Genomic DNA, 19,574 nt, shown 5'->3' with positions numbered 1-19,574 from the left:
CTTTGTAAAAGAAGAAAGCTGAGCTGAACTGAGGCCTGCCAGATCCAGACTGCTCGTTTGGTGTGTACAGTAAATTACTTGTCAGAGATTTGTGCTTGAGGTGGTTACACTTGTGCATATCTATGTAGACTTCCCACTTTTAAAATAGTTTATGGTAAAATAATATTCTAGATTGAAATTGGAAGTGTGCTGTACGTCTGGTCCGATTGTTAACGCGATCACTGTAAGAATCAGTCAAAAATGTGTCCAAACAAAGAAAAATGCCTTTAATGAATCAACTCTGTGGAGACAATCTCATCTTTATTTCTTTCAGCCAGCACCTTTTCAGTCAAAAACAAATGTGACCACTAAAGCCATGAAACCATCCTCTGTGCCCACAAAAATCACTGTCCAGTATTTGCTTTAAGCAGACAACGTCCGCCAACATGCTCGAGTCCACAAGTGCAGCGGAGCTTCAGAAAGCCATGAACACCACTCATTCTGTTTTTAGAAAGCAATTTCTCCTCTGAACCAAGGTTATTTTTGTTCACGTGTAACTCCAGACTAATCACGTCGTCGGCTAATGAGTACCCCTGCCAAGTATGGCTGACTGAAAGCAAGCAACAAATTTATGTTTACACAGCAAACCAAACGGAAAAGGTACATCTGGAACCTTCTAGACGGCGCTGACACAAACAAAACAGAAGGTAACGGTGGTTTTCCTTCCAAATCAAGTTCTGACTAAATCAAACTTCCTTTAAAAAGAGAGAAAAAAAAAACGGATTTAATACAGAACAGTGCTAACACGGCCTCTGTCACTAAAGGAAATTCAGACTAAGACAAGAGTGGAAAACTTAAACATGAGTTAAGCTGACACATCATATTGTGACCTTCACAGATGAGTTACATAACTGTCAGCTCCCTTTCCACCAAGGCAAAGCAGACTCCGTTTGTTTACTGGTTATCATTTCTTTTTTTCTTTTTTTTAATACAGCCTCAAGTTCAAACAGGGGTTTTTTTTTTTTCTTGAAGATCCCACTGGGGAATTCTGAACTTTTGATGAAGACCAAAGAGCAGGAAGGCAATTTGTCTCCTGCACGGACCACTGACACTTTCATCTCACGTCTACTGTACTGAAGCCGCTCTTCTTTTGATGAAGCCGAATGGTCGCTTCCGTAGCTCTAATTTAATCTATAGGTTTTAGTTTTGCTTAATCGCACCTCAACATGTAAGTGAGCGACTCTTGGCTCTCTACCAGCCACGTGTTGCCCCGGAGCATAAATGTTTTCGAGATCAGGCACCGGCTAATTGAAGCGAACGGAGCCTCAAACTGCTTCGGTGGAACAGGGGGCGGAGTCAAATCATCTAATCATTACAGAAAGCATGTCTGCACGTCTGCCAGCTGCTGAAGCTCTAACTGAAAAACAAAGACTTAAAGTGAACAAAGAGTGAAGATCTGACACGGCGCAGTAAAGGCATGGATCAGAACTGTAGGTGTGGAAAAACAAAGGCTCGTTCTCCAAAAGCCCCCCCTCTCCCTCTCCCTCCCTCTCCCCCCCAGTCAAAGACTATACAAACGTATTGTACATTATAACAAGTTAGATTACAGCTCAGGTTTTCTTTTGTACATCTGCCTTTTTTTTTTTTTTTTAGCTCTTAACGTCTGTACATCTTCGTTACAAAAAATACATGCCATTTCAAAGTGTCTATGAACAAGGAAACAAATGTTTAGTTTGAGCTATTTGATCGGTTTAAGAACGGAGCCGAACAGTATCAAGTAACTCGAGGTCTGGAATATGCAGCAGAGACGCCAACTTTGTCTGCCAGACACAAAGAAAACACTCAAACCGTTCTGGACTCGAATCAAAAAAGCAGACAACATGATGACTGTGAACACTGTCCCAAAACAAGGAGGAAACGATGACGGACCGAAGAATGTTAACAAGTTGAATTACATAAAAGAACAGAGATATTTATATACGTGCATGTTTGTGTGCGTGTGAAAGAGAGGAGCGCTCAGTGGCGTCTCATTTTGACTTTGCGGCCTGAAGTCTCCCGGTGTTTGTCGTAGTCCTGGCCACGCCGCCAGTAGTTCTCTGAGCTGATGCTGTGACGCCGATGATGGGAGAGCGAAGGACGTCTGTTCTCCTCTTTGTCCATCTCCAGAACCCTCGGCCTGGTGGAGTCAGATTAAGTCAGAATAAGTTATCACACGTAGATACATTTTATTTAAAAAGTGAAATTGGGTTTTAGTGTGTGGAATTTCATGCTTTTTGTGTCTCACTCACTGGTTTTAGAAACCTTATCTCTGAATAAGTGACAGATTCATAGAAATGTCTCTCGGCGACGGTCAAATCATTTTTAGTAGATGGTCTTAATCAGGAGTATTCGACTTTTGTTAAAGAAAATGTCCTCTATCAAAGGTCTGGAAGATCACAATGTCTTAACTATTTAGTCTGATTTATATATAAACATCCTAACGAATGTATCAACATCTGCATGTGATCAACAGCCGACTGTCAAATCAAATGAATTCAATACATTTAGAAAACACTTGACAGTATTTATTGCAACGTAACACAGAACTGATTATATGTGTATGACTGCAGATATGAATAAAGTTCTCCTATTAAATACATACAAGGGAGTTGCATTTCAAAATAAGAGAAAATAAATAAAATGTGAAAATTGGGCACGTCCAAATGAAGTGCATAACTTCAGGAAAATAAAATGAAGTGAGTAGAAGCTTTAATTTCCCCTTTTCTGTTTCACATCTTGACTCGAAATTCTCAAGACATTTTAGAGATGATAAATCTGAAAAACTCTTCAGAGGCAACTGAAGATTCATCTGTTTCTCTCTACATGTATCGCCCTCTTTCCTTTTCTGTCTTTTCACGTGTAACTGTCTCATGCGTCTGCACTGTAGACAATCCATCCATTAAACCAACACTAGAAGCTGCGCAGGTTAAAATAAATAAAGCACCAGTCAGATTATAAATAATAACCTTCTGTTTTGGGCTCAGCTGACGCTCTTAGCCCGCTATCAGCATATTTATTTAACCATCAGAACGGCCACGTCCTGTGACTTTGTGTTTGAAAGTTCAAGCACAGGAAACTGAAAACAACATTTCTCGTTAGTTCCTGTCCTGTCTCCGTAGCAAACGTGACGCACAGAAGGAACATACGCTCAGATATGGTATGAATGAATGAATCACAGCAGGACACGGTGAAGACAGGACACATGCATTTGATTTTTTCTGTGTGTGCGCACTTTGCATATTCCACGTTGACATGGTTGAAGTGGTGGAGACCAACGCTGTGGCCACTGTTTCCTTGCAGTCAAACAGAGTTTGCGACATATGTAAACTGTATAGGTCCCACAGCTGGTTGCCTCGAAGTGGAGATTAGTTCCTGTCCATTTTGGATCAGCAAATGTTATTTCACCAATCACTGCTACTACTATATATATATTTCACCGCTATGTGTTGATCCCAGTTAACCCAGACTGGACCACGTAACATTGATGGAAACAGTGTATAAACAGTGAAGCATGGGGTAAAGTGAAATGTTTGTTTTTCTACTTTCACATGTTCCTGTTGACGACATTGTGGATGGAGGATAACAAACTTCAGCTCTGTTTCCGAGTAATAGGCAGATTAAACCCCAGTGCTGCAGCAATTAGATTTATTACTGGTGATAGGTTCACGACCCATCACTGCCAACTGTACCAAAATGTTGGCTGGACTTCATTGGCTCTGAGAAGAGAACATTGTTTACCGATGACTTATAAGGCCTTTCTTCATGAACTACCTGTTTATCTAACAAACTTGCTCAATTTTATGTTATTCTGTTACTCCACGTGTGCTCACAATTCGAGGTAGGAAAGGTTGCCTTTGTGTATTTTCCACCATTCAAATGGAATAATCTTTTGTCAAGATTCCAGCTGGATGCCTTGATTCCTTTTAATCAGTTCGAGCGTATGACCATGGATTCCGTGCACTCTGAGTATTGTTATGTTAAGTGCACCTCCCCCAGAAATGTAAAAACTTGGCGTGCAAACACACAAACCGCGAGGGCTGTGACTGGTCCGCTTGACAGTAGCGCGTTTCTGATTTGAGGATGTTTGGAGACACAAACACGTACAACTCGTCTTCTGCAAAATTTAGCGAAAGTCTCAATCGTTGACAGTGAAGCAGGAAGTAGAGGCAAAGATGAACTCCCCAAGTATAAATGCACACAGCCGACACTGGCCGTGTGCGTAGGGTACGGGATCTAGTCTCGTGTTACTCTAAATGAGCCGTAACTCTGGCTGTCCTCGGCTGACCCAGAGACCTTTAATGTGCCTGTGCTGGTGTTTACCTGTGGGCAGCATCGGGGTCTGCTCTGCGATGTGAGCGCTTGGCTTTCAGGGGACCGGGTCTCTCAGCAGGAGAGGAGCTTAAAGGGCTGTCGGAGTCCAGGCGAGGGGCGTCCGGTCTGGTCCTGGTAAAAGCAAGAGAAAGAGTAAAAGACACACGGGATCAGAGCGAAGTTTCACAGGCGAAAATTTCTTTTCAAATGCATAACAGCATGCTGACTCACTTTCTGAGGATGATCACTGCCCGCCGCTCCTTGATGTCTTGGGGCCGGATGCAGTGAGTAATGTCATCAGCAGCATAGCCACTGAGAAAAAAGAAATAAAGGCAGCTTTCAGTGACCGGACAGCTACACCAGAGAGACTCATTCTAGCAAAAGAGTGACAGTCAACAAAGCCACAGTCACCTGAGCACCGTGACGCTCCCTCTCCTCACAGGCAGCACGAACACGGGCTCCGACACCCGGATCGGTTTGAACTGGAAGCGGCAGCCGAAGCAGAGCGCGCTGTCACTGAAGAAAGACACCGAGACGATGGGCCGCGCGAAGATGTGCAACGGGTCCACATGAGACACGATGCAGCCGCCGGGCTGGTAATCGTTGATCACCGCGCTGTTGACGAACCCATCCGGGATCACCCCGTTAGAGACGAGCCGCTTGATCACCAGCTCATGCACCCAGCTCGGGATCTCATCCACCTCTCCTTTGCGGTACAGCCGCTCCTGCCCCGGTCCCCGCTTCTCCAGCTGGGCTCCGTACGTGTAACCCTCCCCGAAGAAGTACTTATTGCGCAGGGGTGCCCGGTCCACGGTGTGCTCGCGGTAAAGTCCAGCCTCTCCGCTGGCGACCACCTCGTCGATCTTCTCCTCGATGAGGGCGCACTCCTCCGGCGTGAAGATGCTCTTCTGCAGGATGCTGCTCTTCACGCGCCGGGCCTCCTGCTCGCGGAGCTCGGCGCTGTCATCGCTGTGGTCGTACTCGTCGTCGTCGGACTCCCGGTACTTTCGCTTTCGGCCCTTGCCGCTGCCGTTATTCACCCCGTCCACGTATTTGTTTTTGTAGTCGTCCCTGTGCGGAGTCATGGATTTGAGCTTCTCCCTCAGGTCGGAGTATCCGCTAGCTGCCATGTCAGCTACAATGTGACCGGTGCGCTACGACGTGGGCTCCAAGCTAGCAAGTAGCCGGGGTCAGCGGTGCATTTCAGCTTGGAGTTTTTAGTTAATAACAACGGGCGAGGCGACAAACGGAGGAATATCACTTACTGGAGGAGGCACCGACTCTGATTTACAGCTGAATCCAGCGCACAGAACCAGCTAACATTAGCCGAGTTGCTTCGCAGCTCCGCGTCTACATTGAAGCAGCAGCCTGGCGTCACACAGATAAATATGTAGATAATATTACCCGGGGCTCGTAAATAAAGCGCTGCCGCAATAAACGTCGACTTTTAACGCTAGCCAGAGGAGAGGCTAACCGCGTTAGCTGAGCCGCCCGGCTAGCCTGGCTTGGTCTGCGCGTCGCCTCCTGGAAACGCCAACAAACCACGCAGCAACATTTCACATGTCACCGCTAAACTCCAACTTTCCCCCGCTCCGGATACGTCCCCGCTCAAGTTTTAATTCCAACTGTCTCAAAATGCATCGTTTTTACAGGCACAAAGCTGGACCGCGGCTAGTTTACAACCCTGCGAGCCGTCTCGGAGAAAAAGGCTGAAAATAAACTCGTGTAACCTGCCAGTGGTCTGCGCATGCTCAGTGGTGGTTCGTCAGCGTGTGGGGCGGAGCTAAATCCATGTTAGGAGTGGAGCTATGAGGACATGAGGACACATTTTAGTCCACACAGCTGCTAATTCTGTCCCACTAACCTCTCATTTACCTCCACACGTTTAAACTGTCCCCTCCTCAGGAATTCCGGTCTTTCCTCAAGTGCTGTGTGAAGGAAAAATTCAAGATTGAAGATTATTTATTCTCATTTTTCACTGAGTTGTCTAGTTATGTTCTTCTTCTTTTGTTTTTTAATGAAAACTGTTACATACAAAGACATCAGGATGAATTAGAAATCAGCACAAAATTAAATTATATACATATACAAACACAAACATACATACAACAACATCGGGTTGGTTCAGAAGATAAATAATAGGGACAAAAGAGACAACGGACAGGACGATTTTTTAGAATTCATTTGCTTATTTTTCACAAGTTTTAAGAATCTAAGAAGTATTCTTTATTTCAGAAGAAAGTGTGTAGAGTTTGGGGATGACTTTGAAAACTTTTGTTTTTGGATAAAGGATGTAGTGTAGAGTTTTATAACAAAAAATTATCACAAATTCTAGGGTACTGTCTTATGTAAAACTAAAATAAATTATAAGGTCTTTCAAATTAGATGAGTGGGTTATAGGAAGGTTATAGGAAGGGTTAAAGGAAGTGTGAATCCAAATCTGCCCAGAACTTTTTGGACACAGCACATTCAAAAAACAAAAAAAGTACATCTGGGCCAGTTTCTATTCCATGATTACAAAACGGGCAAGGTGTGTCAATTTCAAAACATTTTGGAATGAGTAGGGAGTAGATGTGTTCAGAGGAATTATGATTATTTTTCTACTCTTTTAATGTGGAAACAAGAAGGTAACAATCTCTGCTCAATGGGCATTTTTCTCTCGGTTATTGCAAAAACAAGATCTGAATTGGGAAAGAAGCTTTTGGATCTTCGGCACCAGATGCTTGGAATAAGCTTCAATCCAAACTGCATTTCTGAAACCTCATACCTGTGACTGAATCTAAAGCTCTGATGAAAAGTCCAGACTTAGCGTTTTCATTATGTTCCTATGTAACTAGTTTATCTGTTGTTTGTTTCTGCCTTTTAATTCTGTAGCTGTGCTGCTGCTGTCTTGGCCCTGATCTCAAAGGGACTAACCTGGTTACATAAAGGCTAAATAAAATTAAATAAAAAGGTAACGTGCATCTTAAATGATGGACATGTCTTTACAAATGCAGAGCTGCTTGTATAATTCCAACAAGCAGGGAAGAGGAGTCCTGATGATCTTAACTGTTGTGTTCACTGCTGTTTTCCCTTCTTGCTGCTGTCAGGCTCCACAATGAACACTCTGAATATGTGCAATATTAATATACCTCAAGGCTTAAAACTTTTACTATTTACTATCTACAGTGTACAGTTTGGCCCCAGACCTGGTCCATCTGTTTCACATCTAACAAGAATCTGCGCAACTCAAAACCCTGTATAGTCCATTGTACTTTTTGTATATATGCCAGTATTTGTATTTTTTTAATTCTATTTTTCTTTATTATTTACCTTTCATACTCATACTCACTTTTTACTCTTGATATATTTTCTGCACTTTTGTATACTGTTACAGACTGACCATGATATTTATTAAATGTCACTATATATACAGTATATTCAGCCTCCACTGTTTCAACCCTTTTGGTCAACTAAACTCCAAAGTTATTTACCTTTGGCTGTAACTTAGCTAGTTCCTCAAAACGTATCTTTTTGTTGTTTGCTTTATTTTTAAAATAGTTTTATCTAACTTAAATAGTGAAAAGGTACATTATTGGTACTTTTTCTTCTACCACAGCTGTAGCAGATGAAGATTTTTTTTTTCAATGCTTGATTTAGCACATAAAATGCAAAAAGTAACTTTAATGTGAATTAAACCACTCAGACTAAAATTTGACTACAACCAGATGTAAATACAAACCGTGGGAAAAGAGCGTCATTTGTGCAGTTAAAAGTTTCATCCTATAAATATAAAGACATGTATGTACTTCCTTGGGAAGTGTACGTCTGTTTTGTATTTGTGGATCCTATAAGTAGTATAACTTACTCAATGATGTGTGAATAAAAAAATAAAAAAATAAAAAAAAACATAATACATATGTTTTTCTATTAAAAAAACAAAAAAAATAAGTTTATGAAAATGCATTAGGAAAAACATCTGGATCAAATTACCCATCATTTTCTTAAAGTTTAGACGTTATCAAATCATTTTAATAATCAAAAAATAAATATATTTACAATACTACCTGAGACACTGCTTGTCTGAACTATTGCTTTATTTTATTCCCAAAACATTTAGTTTTACTGTTTGTTTTTTTTTAATATAATTCTTCAAATTAGATCCTAGTTACCCTTTAAACAGTGCAATTAACCAGTGCAGACATAACTATCTTTACAAATCTCTTTTATTTTGCTAAAATATTCTTTACAAAATATGCATCAACATGGGCTGAAAACAACAATTGTTTACACTAACTTCAAATGTCACAATGAACCACTGTATTAAAAAATAAAAATAAAAAAACATGGTACATATCGGTTACAAAACGTTACACTTCATTACACGGTTCTGTACAGATTATGCTTGCTGAATGTGAGATCTGTTAACAACAATGACAACAGTAACCAAAAGACTAGACTGACCTCAGAGCTTAAAGCTCGCTCCTCTTACACAACAGTGTGTGAGCTACATACAATAAATACCTGAAGGTGAGAAGAGGTAGGTTATTATTAAGGTTTTATCTATGTGTGTGTGTGTGTGTGTGCGTGTGTGTGTACATACAGATAAGCCTGAGCGTGTGTTACAACATGGTGATTTCACTGGGCGGCAGAGTGAGCCTCTTCTCCCGCAAAGACATCATGTTTTCCACTTGCATGGCGATGACCCGACACAGCTCCAGACCCTGTGGACAAAAAGAGGGCAGCGTCGGCACGGAGACTGAAGCACGTCCGATGAAGACGAGCGCGTGTTTGCCTCTGAAGCGCGAATTTGTTTCTGCTTTAGTGCTGTGATACCTGCTCCAGCTGCAGCTGGATGACCCGCTGTGTGTTCATGTCGCCCAGAGTGAGGTCCACGTACGGGTAGCTGGTCCCAGCGCTGGGCCTCTGGGTGCGGCTGGACTGCACCTCCACCAGGGGGACCGCTGCCATCAGCTCCTGCACCACAGACGGCAAACATCACAACACAGGCAAACAACTGAGACCTCTCGGCTCAGGTTCCACGCGGTGAAGGACGGCGGATCCTTACGTGTGTGTTTTTGTGCAGGAAGTGGAGGCCGTGCTGGTTGACCGCCAGAATGCAGGGGGCGTAGAAGGTGGTGGAGCTGCTGCTGTGGATGTAGAAGAACGAGGAGCCGAACATGGGAAACGCGCTGATCAGCCCTGCAAGAAAGAGTCGAGAGTATACATTATATTATAAATATATTTATAGAGACACACTATTAGAGACTATTATGTGCACCATTTAATTCTATACAATCCAGTATGCCGCCACTTGCTACCCAACCTCACTTATATAGAATAAATACTACAAAAGCTAAAAAATACTGTATATATTCATAAAAGTAGAATTTATGGCAGTGTGTGGGGGTGACACTATCAGCGTCCATTCACTTTTGTCCAGCTATACCCTGTAAGAAATAAAAGTAAGGAAATATCAAACAAATGTGTTTCAATTTTGATCACTCTTTGTGTGATTTCTCTTTCTCTACTCCCTCTTCTACACGACAAAGTGCCTTGACGTTTAATTTTCAGCCCAAACCAGACGATTCTGTCAGGCTTACAGATCTATCTGTTATAGATTAGTTCCTATTCTCTCTATTCCACAATTGATTTTCCAAGTAATGCACCATAAAACGAGATACGGATGTCGCGTAATCGTGACACGCGGTGAGGAGATTTGATCAGTTCAACTGAACCCCCCCTCCCCACTCGATGTGAACATTGATCTCACCCAGAAACTGAGCTCTGGCCTGATGCGGGTTCAGCGCCTGCACTTGCTGCATGTGCTGCGTCACCATGGTAACCCACTGCTGGGGCGGCTGCTTTTTGAAGAGAGGTGTGGCAATGTACTCCGATAATTCGTGTCTGGAGGAAGAGAAACGCAATCTCAGATAAACAGTCTGCTTCACTCTGTGATTTCCAACGTTTCCGCAAAACAATTTTACACAACTCAGTGCTCCGCTTCGCTTTCGGCTCTGTGTGTGGGAGGAGAGAGATGCTGATAACGGCGGTAAGAGCATGAAATCCCGAGAAGAGTTTTTAAAGTGAGTCCGTGTTACCAGAACTGCTACAAGCCAAGTCAAAATCTTTTACTTTTTCTCACAAACACACAAATGCCAAGAATAAAGCTGCTATTTATTTGATCGTTTGAATGCGTGTCTAATTTTTTCTTGATGGTTTCCCTAAACTATCTGCAAAGAAATATCCTGTAACGTTCCAGGAAAGTGTCTCTAGTTTCCAGTTTTTCTCCACTTCTCCAGGCCAGGATTTATAAACACAAATGGTCCAGACGTAGGGTTAATTCTCAATAACCTCCTGAGACCCTGCGTCCTCATATGGGGACATTATGTTTTAGGTTTGCTGCAGCTCATTCTGCTTCAATTAGACCTGTTGTCCTCATTAAGGAGACACTTTTCTGCCATGTACTGGTAGCGAAGGGTCAATACACTTGTTTATTCATTCTTATTAACATTTCTACTTTGATATGACATGAACAAATCCACATTTATTTGTTTGAGGATTTCGGGATTTCATTGTTTCCAAATATGCTTTTGCATTAAAATATTTTGGTTACGCATTGGTGATTTAAATTGTAATATGCAGTAAAATAATCCCTGTGTCCAGATCACTTTTTTCAAAAAATACTTCCAGTTCAAAGATGATGCTTATGTTTTACGTCCTACTGATCCCAAATACCTTAACCTAAAAGAAATGAAGATGCATTCGAAAAACAAATGCTTGGGTCTCAGCACCTTGATGAATGTTTTATTGCCAGGACATCTCTTCTCCTGAATCATGAAGTATATAAATGTTGGCTTTGTGTTAGGGGGAATGTGAATTATCAAAGTTTCTGTATTTATAAAGCCTAGTTCTCAGTAGATCTAAGTAGATCCAGAGTAACTGCATGGAAAAGTATGGAGAACATTTTACATTTACGTTTTAAGATGAATGTGCTGAAATCATTATGGGAAACCATTGTGGATAAATGACAGTGGGTTGACATGTATTGTTTCATAAATTAAGCCATGAATATCCATGAGCATATGGATGCTTCAGGACATCAGTAAAATTGATCACTACTCTTCAGAGTGTGTAACGACTGTATCCACTATTCTTCTTGGTTTCATTACAATTTTCTTTTAATTTAAATGCGATGAAACTGGGGGACTACGATCGACGTGAATAATGAAAAACGCAAATGTTGGCTAAATATGCAATCAGTCCTATTTGCGGACGATTAGAACCATGAACCACTTATTAACTGCTGCCGTTTTCTCACATGGTGGGGATGAAGATGATGTCTTTGGCTCTGTGCTGCAAAGCTGACAGTTTGGAGAGCTGGTGGAACTGCTGATCGCTCACTTTCCCGTGTGGAAGAACGTTCAGCAGACCTTTGCGGTAATCCGGAAGGATCTACACGTGCACACAAAACCGAGTTATGTTTATAAAAGACGTGTAAGCGTTCGGTGCGCTGCCTGTGAAGCTGCCCACTGTCGTACCTGGTTGTAGTGCATGGCGACACAGAGCTCGTTCTCGAACTTGAGCGGCTGAGTCCACACGACTCGTCTGAACCAGAAGCTGTAATTGGCGTCGACTAACTCGGCCTCAGTCGCCACGTCCAGGATGTACTCTTGTTTGTTCAGAGGGCGCACGTTCTGACCTGAACGCATGGAATAATTGCTGTAACAAATATCCACATTATGAGGGATTGGTGTCTGACCTCTACTAAAACCGGTTAAATGTAGTGACACACATTCTCTGGAAGGTCATGTAGTTGCACGCTGTGCTTCACAGCAGCACATGATTGGGAGCAAAGCTATAAAGCTAATAGAGTGACAGAGGACAAGTAGAAAAGGTGAAATACGTATAAATACAAATCAAAATATGAAAAGAATGTCTAGATAATAAAGAGGCTACTGGATTTTTACTGTGAGAGAGTTTAGTGGCACGTTGCGTCGGAAATGAAAGCTTGACATGGAGCCATGTGTCGCTGCTTTGCCATGGCAGCTTTATCAGGACCCAACAACATGAATGACTTTCTCCCACAGCTAGAAACCAGAGAACCCGCTGATATGTGATCTGTGAATGGATCTGCTTCGCTGACAACGACAAGGAGGCAGACATCATGCGCAAAGTTTACTGAGTGTGTGTGTGTGTGTGTGTGCGCGCACACCTCTGTTGGTCACCAAAAACACAGCGTACTCCTCCAAGGAATCCGGCCTGTGCAAACCCATCTCGTAACACAGCTCCTCGATCACCTCCAGGGCAACCTGAAAAACACGACGGCACCAGCACAGACACGCATAATGCATCAGAATCCTCTTAAATGCATTGACACACCGGTAGCTGGACTTACAGAGCACGTTTTGATTTTCACGTGGCGTTCGATGCCTCCAGGAAATAGAAACAGCTGACGCTTTGAACTCCGGCCCGCCTGATGGAGCACAAACGTACACGACATGACACAAGAACAGAAAGACACACACATATATATATATATGATTCAATGTTATAAGACTGGAGGTAATTAAGCTGCTATTTCTATAAATCCTATGAAAAGACCAAACTCAACACTCTGTTATTTGTTTCTCATTAAGCTCCCCCATTTGCAGCACTGAGCCCAGGGCCCCCTGGTACCTAAATAAATCTTTAAAAATGGCTACAGTTGCACGTTTTAATTATTCACTCAAACAGCTGGGCACTGCACTTTGTGCCAAACGTTGCTGAAAGGCGACTAAATTGTGCATTTGTTTGAAACTGTCAAAGTGAAGTCGACGGCTAAATCAGGCTTTGGATGCACGTGCTACTAGAATCAAATCAATACTGGTTTTGGTCTTTTTTTTTTTTTAATGAGTTCAGTTATAACAAGAAAACAATAATACAATAACAGCTGCGTCCTTCAAAATGAGCTCCGATTAAACCACATTAAATCTCTACTTATATCAACAATAGAACATCCTCATGTATCATGTATCTGTAGGTATTGATGGTATCGTTAAAGTGAAGGGTCCGGGTATGTCCTGCACCACTACAGATAAATAAGAGGAGGCACTGACCATCATAGCCTTCAGCTCCATGCTGTTGGGAGGAACAATGCGACCACCAAACTGGAACGTCTTCTTCAAATTCTGCTCGCAGGCTTTAGCTATGCCTAAACGTATTGGAAGGATATGTTACACGACGACGGCTTAGTAATGAGGAATGTGTGAGGCAGAGTGAAATGTGCGCGCTCTTCACCCTGATACTGCGCCCCTGCGCTCCGAGAGGCCTGCTGCAGGAACTTCAGCAGGAAGGGCTTCAGGACCTCAGAGCAGCGATGGAAAGCAGTCAGGATGTACAGCAGCCTCCAGCCGCGCTGGCAACTGTCCCTGCAGAGCGCAAAAAGAGCGCAAACACACTCGGGATTACAGGTCCAGTGCCAGTTTGTAATGTGTGTGCGCGCACGTCGTTGAATGCGGCTGCAGACTCACGGTTTGGAGCTGGTGTTAGAGGTGAGCTGTTTGAGGAGCTGGCAGTAAGCCTCGTCCCTCATCAAGAAGAACTCTCCTATGAGCTGAGGAGGAGAGGAGTCATACGCACAGACAAAAAATTTTATGCACACAAATGGTCAAAGAGAACTGTTGCCCCACAATAAAAAAACAATCCGTGCGCGTTTACCTTGAGGAAAGTGCCGACCACTTCCTGTTCTGTCAGCCCCCTCAGCGAAGAGTCACCCATGAAGCGCATTATGGCTAAACAACCAGGAAACACACATGTCAACAATATTTAAAAAAAAAAAAAACACATTTGGTGGAAATATACACTGGATAGAGTCAGTTTCATTCATGTACGATTAGCTGAACTGCATGCAACTACTTTGCAACTACTTCCAGGCGATGACACCAGATACAAGAGCGCCTTGTTATATCAGAGGATGAATCGGAGGCCAGATGTAATAAGATGATGTAATTAGAGGAGAGGTGAGAGAAGGGGAGAACTTACACAGGAAGAGATCGGCTGCCACTCTGTTCATGGCTGGGTCAGTGAACTCGATGAGAGACTCGGTCAGAGGAGTCTGCACGGGACGAAATCAGGAAAGAAAAAGCATAACATGAACTACTGACTTCACCCACAGCATGACGTGACGATGACGGAAACGGTTTGGGAGTTGAGGCGGCACCTTGGAAAACTTGATCATTTCAGTGGGCTCTCTGGAGTCCCTGTTCTTGCTTTTGCTCTTCAGTGAATCTCTGAGAACAGAATCAGTCACATTTACTGCTTAAACCAATGCATCGTGTTCTATATGTTAGAGCTGAGTCAAGTTCGTCAGTGAATAGTAAAGTGCATTAAGTAAGAACTAACTATTCAAATCGTACTTTGATACCAAACTCGCGTAAATGTACGGCATTTCTTTCTACTTTCTGCCACTAGAGGCTGAACTGTGTGGTTGCGTCTCACCCCGTCCCACCAGGTGCCTGTCTGAAATACTTCTTGGCAAACTCCAGCATGTCATATTTAGTGTCCTGCAGGGCCCTCTCATCCAGGTCTCCATCTGGAAAGCCGTCAAGGGAAACTTTCTGAAAGGCAAAGAGTGACAGAGGAAAAAGTTTGGTTTGACAGACAGAACTGCGAACGTGTGTGTGTATGTGTGTGTGTGTTTGTGTTTGTGCCTGTGAACCTCAATAGTTTGATCTATCTCATGCGCAGCCATGGTGGATGCCACGGCGACAGCAACGGCCGACGACACGGCGAACTGTCCCGCTCCGCCTCGAGGCTCCGCCTTACGATCCAGGGGCAGCGACATGAAGTCTGGAGGGCCAACGGGATGGACGCACTCGGTCGGGAATGCACCGGAGCGGCCGAAGACGGCGCCGAACTTCCAGCCTGATGCGCGAACACACAGCACAGGGGTCGCAAACAATCCTTCCCTCTGCTGTAAGTCCTGATCAGTATCTGCTTTTCCTCTGGCGGCCGGGCCAGCTTTTCCTTTAAAACTAGTCAGGCCCTTATCTACAGGCTTTTCCTTATCATTTACACGACCTGACCTACTCAGTTGCTCTGCTGATAACTTGGCACATAACACTAATTATAGATACTGAACCCATGTGTTTCTGTCAGACATTATCTACCTGTGTGTTTCCGGGTGAGGACATTGTATTGACTTTCGTTTATCTCATGGCATTAACTTGCCCCTCTGTGCTCCCAAACTTCAGCTGGTTTTTAGTGTTTGTCTGTTATAAAGATAACACTACGATAATCTAGATTTTTATATTAACAGCGGATAAAATGACCAACTATGTTGGAATAAGAAGTCACTGACAGCTTGCACCTGGCAGTTCAGACTGTAGTATCTTTTAGGGCATTGTTTTTGTTTGATGGTTTATTATTAATTAATTATTATTTTCTTCTCAACAGTCTCAAAACTCTAATTGCAGAATTGGAGAAGAAGCATAGAATTTTGTGATTAATGTTTCCAGCCAAAGACTGTGTAAAGATGGACGACAGACTAGCTCAAAGGTGAAGCCAAAGCAAGTAGAGCTCCCCCTGGTGACTGGTTGCAGTATAGGTCATAAGCTCCTAGGGCCAAACTAAAACACTAAAATACACGTCAAATATTTTTTTAAGGATGGTTTATGTCATTTTAGGTAGCTAATATAATACTAGTGCATGTTCAAGAGTCTTTTTTGCGAGGAGGCTACAAAGTAGAGTCTATAATCCAACATTTCCTTGTAACTGGTGGAGGTAGAGCAGAGGGCAGTGTTAATTAAACGAAAACACGAGTAAGTCCGGAGGAAATGTGGGCAGGTCATCAATAACACAGCTCCATGTGGCTCCACTCTTGGACCACACTGCTGAGTTTGGCTCCAAACTTACAAGATGGCTCCGCTAATAGCAGCAGTTTGGCTGACGCAAGGAAGTGGGGACGTGTTGTACATATTTATATACAGTCTATGTTTTCAGCAGTGTATCATCACCTGAGAATAATAATAATCTGAGGCCTTCTAATCTATAGAGGAGGAGGCTACTTGCTGAGTCCCTACACTGTTATGTATGAACACATGCATGTGCAATTTTCATGAAACCCCCTGGGTTTATAGCAAATGGCAGATGAAAAATATGAAAGTTCGTACACTGTATTGTGTTTTTATGTTGCCATATACAGGCTTTAACAACCTGAGCATGTCCCCCTATGTGAGGCTCATTTATGGACAGATTTTATGTCCAGATTTCAGGGCTTGAAGAAAAACAAGAAAAACCGAACATATGGCAATAAATTACAAATATGTGTGCAGGTGCACTTCCATCGTTGCCTGCCTTACCCCACACTTGTTTTGACGTGACATCTGCTGGCCTATTTCATCTTTTATGTCTTTGAGAAACAACATGAATCAATATTTTTTTGAAATTGCACAGCCATCTTCCATCTGGAAAATAATTTTCTGATGCAATATTGTATTTAAAGAGCGCCGTGGGCACTGTCCACATCTCTGCACCTATTTATCCTTGGCTTAAAACCACCGTCATATCTCCAGGGTACACAGCCCAGGTTAATAAATCTTTCAAAGCTGTCACCTTGTTTCTATATGGGCTCTGGACATGATGCTAACATCTGGGCACCTCGTTCAAAAATATATGAAGATGATAAATGACATAAATTATAGTGTTTTTTATTAATGATCTGATTTCATGAGCACTTACCAAAGTCTTGAGTGTCTCTCTTCAGATCCTCCAAAAACACAACCTTCTTCCTCACCACACAGCCGTAGCTGTAACCTGGAGGAGACAGGCATTCATCTGTTCAGATGACAGATTCAGCCGGGAGGACAGAGATGAAGACGTCTTCCACTGCAGCATCGCCTCACCTTTTTCCAGACCGTCCATAACCTGAAGCCTGATGATGTCACCTTTGTGGAAAGTGAGCATCGTGCGATCGTCTGTCACAAAGTTACGCTCTGCGATCACATAGTCTGAGTCCTGAAAGGAAAGAAGAGAAGAACACGTGAACGGATACTCCCACAAAGTTACAACGTTATGAATGCTTTCACAGGTGTGTAGGACTATACCGGTTAAACCAAACTGAATCCTGTTTATATTAACAGGTTTCATAATCACGTAGGAACTGTGTGTGTGTGTATGTGTGTGTGTACTGTGCCTTTTTGATCTCATTGATGAAGGTGTCTATGAGGTGTTTGACTTGAAGAGCCTTGGCTGAAAACAGGATCAGCTTCTCATTGGTCAGGTTGAACTCCAGCATGTTCTCAGAGGGGATGGTCACAAACAAGATGTCTGCATAGCTAAGAAAAGCACAGGAAAAGCTGGAAGTTACATACATGCTGTAAAATTAAGACTGATACATGAAAATAAAAAATAAAAATCCTCCAGATTTCCATCCAGTCCAATCCATCCAGTATTAATCAATCTATACCCAAAAGTATAAACATAAACATTCTTCTGAATGACTGAAAGGAAGTCAGGAGATAATCGAGACTGGATGCAAGCGATGGACTGACTCACCTACCATTAGTATGTTAAAATACACTCATCTTTCATCCTGCTTATCAAATGAGATAAAAGTGGAATTTGCCAACCAAGGCTAAAAAAACATAACAGCACGTACGTGTAGGGTCGTAGGACTCTGAAGTAGTCTGGAGCCGCAGCGCTGCTTTTAACAGTCTTCAGTAATTTGATGCCACTGTGGGACACTGACAACACCTGCACACCTGTTCCTACGCTACCCTGCACTCAGACAGAAGCACGTGGAAACAAACAGAGGTTTATAAGATTAAAACGACAAGTTACTTTCCTCTAGGGATTCGACAGCGTCCTCACCGAGGCGGGGAAGAGTCGGGAGAAGTATATTTCCCAGGTCTCTCTGGCCGCTGTGACGATCGCTTTCTTCACATGTTCCTCCACTGGATCCATATTCTGCTCGACGCCGTGTTTGGCTGTAATCGGCGCAGACAGACACGCGGGCTCATGAATGTCAAAGAGACGAGTTTGCATTAGAGCATACGGTCTTAAAAAGTGTCTCTGGGAAGAACAGACAGACTACCGAAAAGAGCCTTCATTTTCTGCCTTTCATCCCGGGTGATGCGAACGCACGCCTCTGACAGGGTGTCGTTCACTATCTGAGGAGAGGAGAGGAGAGGAGAGAAGAGGAGAGGAGAGGAGAGGAGAGGAGTTTTTAGGAGTAGTATAGTTTTATGTTTCTGTAATCCTACTGGTTACAAGAAAAAAAAAAAAAGAAAAGTTTACCTGTTTGAAAATGAGATCTAGCACCAGGGGGTTGTTGAAGCTGTCTTTGGGATAGAAAACCTACAAAAGAAAAACGAACCGATTGCGATTGCAGAGATTGTAGGTCAGCAAACGTGGCAGTTTTTAGTATTAGCCTTGTGTATTTGTGTTCATACACGCACCTCCTTCCTGAGGTACAGTCTCCAGGGAACATTGGTGTAGGTGTAGTGTTCGTCGTTGGTGTGCTGGTGAAGCTGTGTCTGGATGGTCTGTGTCTCTACTGGAAGCTCTCGAGAAACTGGATCAAACGTCACACTCTTACTGACAAGCAAGTCTGGAGAGTTGAGCAGGTGTAATATCGACTATGTTCACGGTTTATGTTTAGTGTGTTAGCGTGCTGACACTTTCTGACCATCTGAGGTTGACGTGATGGTGCAGTTGGGAGAGATTTGGATCTACTCTTGGTATATTACAGAGCATATTGGAGCATTTTTGATTCTAGTTTTTATTGTAATGCCTCCGAAACAGTTGTGACTGACCAGAGAATGGACATGGGCCTTTATGAGGGTGGTGGTGGTGATGGGGGTTTGGGTCCTATTATCCAGAGAATTTGGAGGCCAGATCAACACCTTGTGATGTTTAACGTGTTTCTTTTTCTTTCTTTTTTTTTTTTTTTTTTGGTTGTTCTTGAAATATTTTGGTGTGTGTGCCTGTGTCAGGCTGCTAAACAACAAGTCATTGCCATGGGGTGGGGGTGCCTGGTCTGGTCTAGGTGGGTGCTACGTGAAAGCCAGGTCCGCATGTTTCCCAGCATAACAAAATGGTCGATGTTATTTACTTGTCCTGTCAGTAGTCATAATGTTGTGGCAGATTAACAGCCTGCCTTAGAAGCATGTAAAATTAACATAACTTTTCATTTTTCCTATTCCACTTTTATTGCAGTGTAGTAAAGAAAAAGAATAAAAATGAATGAGAATTAGAAAACTTTAGAAGACTTTCTGTGAAGCAGA

The 19,574-nt window shown here is 42.9% G+C and overlaps 2 protein-coding genes across 2 annotated transcripts in view; both read right to left on the bottom strand.

The window, feature by feature from the left end:
- Nucleotides 1–245: 245 nt before the first annotated feature.
- On the bottom strand, nucleotides 246–6,043 carry alkbh5 (alkB homolog 5, RNA demethylase). Its single transcript, XM_047579030.1, has 4 exons — nucleotides 4,741–6,043; nucleotides 4,561–4,641; nucleotides 4,339–4,461; nucleotides 246–2,155 (listed from the first exon to the last, which is right to left on the bottom strand). Exons 1-4 carry the CDS (start codon nucleotides 5,457–5,459, stop codon nucleotides 1,996–1,998), a joined length of 1,083 nt encoding a protein of 360 aa, XP_047434986.1. The 5' UTR covers nucleotides 5,460–6,043; the 3' UTR covers nucleotides 246–1,995.
- Nucleotides 6,044–8,516: 2,473 nt separating this feature from the next.
- The window catches only part of myo15ab (myosin XVAb), a 40,009-nt gene continuing 28,951 nt past the window's right edge, over nucleotides 8,517–19,574 (bottom strand). Inside the window, exons 53-76 of the mRNA XM_047579023.1 lie at nucleotides 18,747–18,862; nucleotides 18,586–18,645; nucleotides 18,383–18,458; nucleotides 18,160–18,275; nucleotides 17,948–18,066; nucleotides 17,483–17,624; nucleotides 17,193–17,304; nucleotides 17,029–17,103; nucleotides 15,008–15,213; nucleotides 14,788–14,906; nucleotides 14,510–14,579; nucleotides 14,332–14,404; nucleotides 14,008–14,081; nucleotides 13,821–13,903; nucleotides 13,588–13,718; nucleotides 13,407–13,501; nucleotides 12,707–12,784; nucleotides 12,524–12,620; nucleotides 11,850–12,010; nucleotides 11,630–11,763; nucleotides 10,082–10,215; nucleotides 9,377–9,510; nucleotides 9,145–9,285; nucleotides 8,517–9,032 (exon numbers count right to left, since the gene is read on the bottom strand). Coding sequence (XP_047434979.1) covers nucleotides 8,931–9,032; nucleotides 9,145–9,285; nucleotides 9,377–9,510; nucleotides 10,082–10,215; nucleotides 11,630–11,763; nucleotides 11,850–12,010; nucleotides 12,524–12,620; nucleotides 12,707–12,784; nucleotides 13,407–13,501; nucleotides 13,588–13,718; nucleotides 13,821–13,903; nucleotides 14,008–14,081; nucleotides 14,332–14,404; nucleotides 14,510–14,579; nucleotides 14,788–14,906; nucleotides 15,008–15,213; nucleotides 17,029–17,103; nucleotides 17,193–17,304; nucleotides 17,483–17,624; nucleotides 17,948–18,066; nucleotides 18,160–18,275; nucleotides 18,383–18,458; nucleotides 18,586–18,645; nucleotides 18,747–18,862 — 2,648 coding nt within the window. The 3' untranslated portion in view covers nucleotides 8,517–8,930. The remainder of the gene's footprint in view (nucleotides 9,033–9,144; nucleotides 9,286–9,376; nucleotides 9,511–10,081; nucleotides 10,216–11,629; nucleotides 11,764–11,849; nucleotides 12,011–12,523; nucleotides 12,621–12,706; nucleotides 12,785–13,406; nucleotides 13,502–13,587; nucleotides 13,719–13,820; nucleotides 13,904–14,007; nucleotides 14,082–14,331; nucleotides 14,405–14,509; nucleotides 14,580–14,787; nucleotides 14,907–15,007; nucleotides 15,214–17,028; nucleotides 17,104–17,192; nucleotides 17,305–17,482; nucleotides 17,625–17,947; nucleotides 18,067–18,159; nucleotides 18,276–18,382; nucleotides 18,459–18,585; nucleotides 18,646–18,746; nucleotides 18,863–19,574) is intronic.

The sequence above is a fragment of the Mugil cephalus genome, chromosome 2 (genome assembly GCF_022458985.1).
Source record: "Mugil cephalus isolate CIBA_MC_2020 chromosome 2, CIBA_Mcephalus_1.1, whole genome shotgun sequence".
NCBI lineage: Eukaryota > Metazoa > Chordata > Actinopteri > Mugiliformes > Mugilidae > Mugil > Mugil cephalus.
The sequence above is the reverse complement of the archived record's forward strand: the minus strand, read 5'-3'. Positions and strand labels throughout refer to the sequence as shown.